Source organism: Neofelis nebulosa, chromosome 1 (assembly GCF_028018385.1).
Source record: "Neofelis nebulosa isolate mNeoNeb1 chromosome 1, mNeoNeb1.pri, whole genome shotgun sequence".
NCBI lineage: Eukaryota > Metazoa > Chordata > Mammalia > Carnivora > Felidae > Neofelis > Neofelis nebulosa.
The window spans coordinates 29,287,304-29,295,357 of record NC_080782.1 but is presented as its reverse complement, the minus strand read 5'-3'; the positions used below and the strand labels follow the sequence as shown (position 1 = coordinate 29,295,357).

Here is an 8,054-nt window from a genome sequence, read left to right as displayed (position 1 = left end):
CAAATAGAATCCCAGCCCTTCTTCTGGCCACAGCCAACCCCCGCAGCTCCTCAGGCTCCGAAACCGCAGCGGGCTCTGATTGGTTCACAGAGTTGGGGGCGGGCGTGTGGGTTTGGTGCCCACCCAGGGAAGGGGGTGGAGCTGGAGGTCGGCCCCCGGGTGTCGAAGCGGCCACTGCGCAGGCGTGGATGGAAACGGATACACAAACAAACAAAACCCACCACCCTGAGGCCTCTAGCTCTTCCCCGCCCACCTTTCCCTGGCTCGGGCTCTCCCTCCTCCCAGTCGCCGGGTTTTCCCCGCCCCCGTCAACGTCTGGGCACGTCCCCCTCGCGGCGCGGGCCACGCACTGTAGTGCTCTTAACCTCTGCCCGCCCGGCGCGGAGTTAGAGGCCGGGTCTGCGCGGGCCGCGCGCACTGTTGGTGGCGGGAGCCCGGGCCTGCAGCCCCGCCGGGCAGAGGATGACTTGCTACCGAGGCTTCCTGCTGGGCAGCTGTCGGCGTGTGGCAGGCGGCCGGGCGGCGGTGCTGAGGGGGCCGGGCGCGGGAGGCCCCGCCGCGCGGCCGCGTCTCTGCGGTGACGGCGGCGGCCGGCGACACCTGGGGCAGGGGCAGCTGCGCGAGCTGGCGGGCTGTGGCAGCCGCCCCGAAGGCGGCTTCCGCCCCTCGCGGGTGGTGGTGGTGGCGAAAACCACCCGGTATGAGTTCGAGCAGCAGCGGTACCGTTACGCGGAGCTTTCGGAGGAGGATCTGAAGCAGCTGGTGGGTCCCTGCGGCCCCCGCGGTTGTGTGTGTGCTCGACCCCGGCTTTGTGGTGTGGCGGAGACCTCTCGGGATGACCCTTCTACCCCGGCGCCCTAAATGCCCAGCCTTCCCCGCTCGCTGCCCTCCATCCTTCTGGCTTCGCTCGTAGACCCCCGCCCTCTGTGTATGCTGAGAAGGGGGGAGGGGGGGTCATTGAAACTGCAGAGACCCCCCCCCCCCAAGACGGGGACGAAAACTTGGGGGGGGGGCAGGGGCTCCCAGTGGGAAGGGTTTGGGGATTCATTTGCGCCCTCACTAGCCCCACTCCCTATTCTCCCTTTGGGGATTAGCAACAACAGCCCCGAGAAAGGTGGGCCAGTGGCTGAGGTCTGGACGCCCTGGAAACCGCTCTCCAAGCCTCCCCGAGAAATAGGCCCCCCCCCCGGGCGCCGCTGCGGGAAGTGGGAAAGAGGACGAAGGTACCGCGGACACACCCCCTTTTACTCTGCAGGACTGCTAGGCCTGGGATACTCCAGAAAGCCGGTCTGGGCGAGCCTTTTCCGTGATGGAACGTGGTCGTCAGACAAGGTTCTAGCAGCTTGTTTTAAAAGCACACGTGTTTTGAGTTCAGAGGTTAGCAGGGGAGAAAATTTGACTTTGTGTTATTAAGTAGAAAGGGCAGGACAGAAGGCAGGTGAACCTGGCAATTATGAAATAAAGAGCCTATGTCTATAACATAGTATCGCCACAAGAGACTGTATTTGGTACAGATAGTAACATGTTTGCAGAAGTATATAAATCCATCCAAGAAAAAGCCCTGAATATCTTCTCTCTTCCCTCTCCTTTTGAAACTTCTGAACCCATGCTCCCTATCCACCAACTCTAGGAAAAGGGGAGTGAAGATGCTACCATGAACAATATGGAAATCTCTAATTGTTGATACTGTGGCCCCAAAGGCTCTGGAGTTATACATGCTTATAACCATAATCTTGTAGAATTCTGTGTAAGAGTGGACAGCTTGTTTTAAACTTCTGGTATGGTTTGTAATCTTCAGATTTTTTCGTAATATTTTGCAGAGGTATCAAAATGAAATTGTAAATCCTCACTGCTTAAATATGGAGTCTGTTTTCAGCATTAAACTTCTTGATTCTTCAATGAGTTAATTGAGCAGGGTCCCTATTTTCCTTCAATGGAGGTGCTAGGTGCAGGTGTGTTTCCTCTCATTTAGTGTTTGAAGATGTAGCGATTTATAGAAGACAATTGTATCATTTTAAAAAGTAAATCAGTTAATTTGAGTAGGAAGTTGGAGTAGTTATGTTTTGTCAGGGAGTGAAATTGGGGATGAGGCAGGGAATAATGTCAGAGGCAAGCACATTGTTTCTGTTCTGGGAAAGAGGTGCGTCCTTTGGATTGTACTCCCAGTTTTGCAAGATCTGCTTTTTAGAAATTGTCAAACATATGTATAAAAATGTTTTCTATACAATTTTATCAAAGCCCCTTGCAGCAGTTTAAAGTAGTACACTCCACTGGCATGTTTGGAGTGTGGGACTGGGATTTAGGAGCTTGGGGTTCTAGGCCCAGTTTGTGTGGTTAACTTCCTATCAGTCTTTTTAACTTCTCTGGGCCTCATGCATGAAAATGATACCTTTTTGTAGTACTGTCAGGTTTTAAAAGTGCTTTCACCTAGTTCAGTATATGAAACAGTAGGCTGGACTAGATAGCCTCTACAGGCTCTTTTTCGTGCTGGCATTTTGAAACTCTGGATGATTTTTCAAGGCCTCAAGAAGATGAGTGTCCTCTAAGTTAGATTAATTCTGGGACCTCTGAATTAGATTGCCACTAATCAAAACATTTTAAATGTAGGCAGATCAATAAGTCTTTAGAAATTGAACTACATAATGTACCCACTATGGGTATCTAAAGAGAAATCTCCAATAGGTAAATATTTGTCTATTGCTAGGTAATGCTGTTTGGGAGAAGAAAACTTGCGTTAAAACTTCTGTACTATAGAACACATGGTTTTGTAATCTCAAGGCAGTGAAATAGTCGTTGTTGTCATTTCAGTTACATTATATTGGATTAGTTCCTTACTGATTTGAGTTTACCGTTTACATTAAAGCCAGTATTCAGAATGGAGTAGCAGTAGATGGAGTTGAGGCCAAAGAATATGGGCTGTGTAAAGTTTTTCTAAAATGGGACTCTGTAGTAGGACTGATAAGCTGGCTAATATTGTTTGCTGTTTTGCTGGGGTAAAAGATACTAAGATATATGAATAATGTGAATTGAGTACAAAAGAAAGTGGCCATGTGCTTACTTTAGTCTCTGGCACCTTACCTCTGGTGTCTATAGTGTCATGGTAACCTGAAGTTTTATACCAGAGGGTTCTCTTTTGTTGCGGAGGTGGTGGTTTTGTTGCAGAATAGGTCTCTGTTAGGTTGTTAAAATGCAAATAGAAGATGAAGGATGGAGTGCCAGTATAATCTTATACCCCAAAGCCTCATGGGTTACTTAAGTAGAGGAAATACATCTTAGTTGATAAAGCATGTATAAAATAGGGTTAAATCTTTGAAGCTTGGTCTTTCACTTACTCTTATTGGTGGCATTGCTTTATTTTTAATTCGTGCAGTGATGTTTCCTGTGAATTTCTGGTGTAGGATTTTACCTCTGCTGGCTCATTACCTTGCAAGGGATAATTAAACTATTATTCCAATTTACTTACATCATAAGAGATGTAGCTGTTGGCAGATGTGGAACTTTTATTTATAGGGTCTGTGACACTCAACAAATTAGATCTTTAGATGAATCAAAGATGATTGGAAAGGGTTTTGACATTGTTATCATGCCTTATTGGCCAAAGAGAAGGTTTTATTGAAAACTATTTTAATATATACTAAATGAGACATGAACAATTTCCACCCTTCTCTCCCTCCACCGCAACTCCTTTTAATGGTTGCCTTATTTATGTATTTATTTATTTATTTAAAGTTTGGGTGCATGTATGGGTGCGTGTGTGTGCATGCATAAGCAGAGGAGGGGCAGAGAGAGAAGCAAAGAGAGCATCTCAAGCAGGCTCTGCTCTCCAGGAATTGTGAGATCATGACTTGAGCTGGAACCAAGAGTCACTAAACCAACCTAGCCACCCCTGCAGGCACTCCTAGTTGTTGTTTTTTAATCTTTATAATGGGATGGAATAATTTCATTTAGCAGTCCCTTTATTACTGGATTGAATTATTCATAGTTATTACCTTCCTAACATATTTGGGAGATCCTAGCACCTTGGATTTTGTTTCCCTTAACAGTGTTTCCTGCAGTGATGGTGTAGCTTAGGTTGTGGTTCTTGGGCAGGTAATACTTTTGCCACATGGTGTGCAATGAATGTAGTGTATATGAATATTTATCAAATTAAAGAACATGATCTGGAGTACCTCCAGGGCTTTCTAACAGAGTCTCACTCCTCTCAAATCTTTCAGATACAGGCACCAGAGTGGTCTATCTAAAGTGAACATCTGGCCAGTTTACTCCTCTGCTTAGAACTACTCAAAAGCTCCCCATAACCGGTAGAGTCACCTAGGAAGTTTGTTAAAATGCAGATGCCTGAACCTTTGCACCCCAAGATTCTGATTCAGTTTGTGGAGACTCAAGACTCTGCCTTTATCAACCACACAACCTTAAGGTTGATGGCTCTGTCCAGGGGACTTCATTTTTAATAAGCTCTCCAGGTTTGCGGGTGGTCCCCAGATCACACTTTGAGAAACACTGCTCTATGGGAAGCTTCATGATCCTTACTTAGTATGCCAAACAAGGCCCTTCATGAACTGGCTCCTGTATGTCTGTTGAGCTTTATTTCTAATCAGTTTTTGTCTCGAACTTCATTTTCCACTAATTTCAAACTGTTTTAATTTTCACTAGGTGCTGTGCTGATTTAATTTTATGTATTTATGGATTAGTGCATTAAAATGTTCAAAATGTCGGGGCGCCTGGGTGGCTCAGCCGGTTGGGCGTCCGACTTCGGCTCAGGTCACGATCTCGCAGTCCGTGAGTTCGAGCCCCGCGTCAGGCTCTGGGCTGATGGCTCAGAGCCTGGAGCCTGTTTCAGATTCTGTGTCTCCCTCTCTCTCTGCCCCTCCCCCGTTCATGCTCTGTCTCTCTCTGTCTCAAAAATAAATAAAAACATTAAAAAAAAATAAAATAAAATGTTCAAAATGTAAAAGATACAGAAGGCTATACAATGAAAAGTCTCTTATTCTTGTTACTGGGCACTGTGTTTTTGTCCCTGGAAGTAGCCAGTGTTATCAGTTCCTTGTGTTTCCTTCCAGAAATAATCCATACATACAAATCAACACAATGAAATATTATTTTTCTTTGTCCCACCCCTTTTTACTTAGTGATAACATACTATTTAAGCTATTCTGCACCTTGTTCTTTCTTTAAAATAGTATGTGTGGGAGTCCATTGTGTGCATGTCTTAATTTATTAAAATACATTCTGTAATGGGGGTGCCTGGGGGGCTCATTCTGTTAGGCTTCTGATTTTGGCTCAGGTCATGATCTCAGATTTGTGAGTTTGAGCCCCACATTGGTCTCGCTGCTGTCAGTGCAGAGCCCACTTTGGATCTTCTGTCCACCTGTCCCCTCCCCCCCCCCCCCCCCCCCGTCTCTACCCCTCCCCCGCTTGCATGCATGCACACTCTCTCTCCCTACCCCCCAAAAAATAAACATTAAAATACATTCTATAGTGAATAATGTGTGTGTTAATTTATGTATGTGTGAACCAGGCTCTAAGATAAATACCTAAAAGTGGAATTGCTGAGTCAAAAGGCATGTACGTTTGAAATTTTAATGGGTATTGCTAAATTTCTTCCCTTCAAGGCTGTACCAATGTATACCTTCCCCAGCAATGGATGAAAGTTGCTGTTACTCCACAAGAGGTTTATCACATTTTGGAGTTTTACCAAGCTGGGAGGTGAAAAATGGTATTTCAGCGTGGTTTGATTTGTATCTGTTAGTGTCTTTTCCTCTGCAGCCTATTTTAGTGCGAATATTTCTCTTTCCTCTAACCAAGTTCCTTTGAGGTCAAGCTCCAGATGTTACTGTCATAGGAAGCCTTCCTTTGTAACCTTGCTGTGCCCCTCTTGGGCCCCAAAGTTGTGTTAGGTACTCTTCACTGTATCTTCCCAATACTTACACATTTGAGCTTTCCACCTCTGAGTATGATCTGATTATTTTCTTCTCTAGACTTCAGGGCAAAGACTGCATCTTATTCATCATCCTCTCCACCTTCCCATCCCCACCAAAAAAGGTAGTAAAACGTTTGTCTTTCTAAAAGTTATTTTTAGTTCTTTTCTTTTGGAGGCTTCCAGTCCAGAGCCGTATTTCCAGCTATCATTCTTCTGAAAGACGTTAGCTGCTGAAATCTTAAGATAGAGGTTACCAACATGAGTTTCCTGGAAGAGGCTTCATGTGTTAAAGAAACATGAGCCTAAACAAAACAGGATTTTTATTTGACCATGGGATTTTGGAAGGGGGACAGAAAAATGTGTCAAATTTTGTGTGATACAACTTGGAAAATAGAGACTTACAGTACACTCCTTCCCGTAAATATTTGTCGTTAAATGGGAGACCCAGAAAGATGTAAAAGGGTTGAATATTACAGTAGCTGAAATTCCACCACTAATGTAATCATTGACCAGTGTGCTTTAGAGCCCTGATTTTCAGGCTTTTCTTATCAGGATTACTTAGGGGAGGTTTTCAAAACTACAAATATGTGGCCAGCCATGAGACTGTAAACAACATAATTTCTTACTGTGATCCCTTTTCCTGTGTTTTTAATTATATGAATTAAGTTTTGAGTAAAAAAGTGTTTATCAATGCACATTAGTATCTTCTTAGCTAGTAAGGTGTAAGTTAACTTTATTTTTCGCTATCACTGATCTTTGTAATACGTAATAGGTGTATTTCAAAATATCACCAAATGTGCCTGTTATTTCATGCCTTAGGAAAGTTCATTATATATGATGTGGATTGTGCAGGAGATTAGACCAACCTCCATAAGACATTTGCATTCAAGGAGAGGTTAGTCAATTGGATTTCTTCTTCCTAACTGCAAGTTGGTAGAATTAGGACATAGGAACAGAATAGTTCTTGGCCTGTGTAACTTAATCATAAAATGAGGCTTAGTGCCCTAATGAGCATTTACAGTTCCCAAGGAGGAGTGAAATCTATAGCTAACGTAGGGTTGTTAGGACTCTCTAGTGGACAAGTCTTGGATTAAGAGCAGGGACGCCTTGGGTGGCTCAGTCTTGGATCTGAAGAGGCGTCTGGGTGGCTCAGTTGGTTAGGCGTCCGACTTCAGTTCAGGTCGTGATCTCACAGTCTGTGAGTTCGAGCCCCACATCGGGCTCCGGGCTGACAGCTTGGAGCCTGCAGCCTGTTTCGGATTCTGTGTCTCCCTCTCTCTCTGCACCTCCCTTGCTTGTGCTCTCTCTCTTTCTCTGCCTCTCAAAAATAAACATTAAAAAAAACTAAAAAAAAAAAAAAAGCAGGAGATCTGAGTTTGGATACTGGCGCCAATCTATTAGCTTTGTAAACTGGATCAAGTAACCTAACCTCTTTCTATTTATCTGCCTCTTTGACTTTGAAATAGGTATAGTGTCTGTTTTTCCTTGTTTACATAATTTTTAGGAAGAGCAAAGTGATTGAAAATTTACATAATTTAAAGCAGCATAATTAGGATTTTTAGCCACAATAATGATCATTATGTAAATGTCACCATTACTTATTAAATTTTGTACTTAAAATGGTACTGATTTGGTCACTTCAAAATAGGTTCCTTTATAAAACAGACAGCTAAAGTAACTGAAGACTTATTGAATTTAACTTTTGCTCATGTTTTTTTTTTAAGCCCATTTCTCGGAGGAAGTGGTACTTTTGAATTGTTTACTTCTAAGAAGTATTTTTGTGGGGCGCCTGGATGACTCAGTTGGTTGAGTGTCCAACTCTTTATTTTGGCTCAGGTCATGATTCCAGGGTTGTGGGATCGAGTCCCGGGTTGGGTTCTGTGCTGAGTGTGGAACTTGCTTAAGATTCTCGCTCTCTACCTCTGCCCCTGTCCCCTGTTGTACTCTGTCTCTCTCTCTCAAAAAAAGTATTTTTGTAGTGGAGAAAATAATTATAAAAATTATGGTCTTTAAAAATAAGATCTAAAAATATGTTTAAAAATAAAACTTGCTTACAGTGTCACTATTGCCAACATTCATGAAGTTTGTTGGTTAATTTGTTTAAAGTGTCACCCGTTCATTGAGCACTTGCTAG

The 8,054-nt window shown here is 43.8% G+C and overlaps 1 protein-coding gene across 2 annotated transcripts in view; it reads left to right on the top strand.

Moving 5' to 3' along the window:
• The first annotated feature begins 259 nt into the window (after positions 1–259).
• NADK2 (NAD kinase 2, mitochondrial) overlaps positions 260–8,054 on the top strand; it is a 49,259-nt gene continuing 41,464 nt past the window's right edge. Inside the window, exon 1 of one of the 2 annotated variants that reach the window (XM_058717558.1) lies at positions 260–762. In XM_058717558.1, coding sequence (XP_058573541.1) covers positions 463–762 — 300 coding nt within the window. In that variant the 5' untranslated portion in view covers positions 260–462. The remainder of the gene's footprint in view (positions 763–8,054) is intronic. The other variant, XM_058717566.1, reaches the window with a different exon arrangement.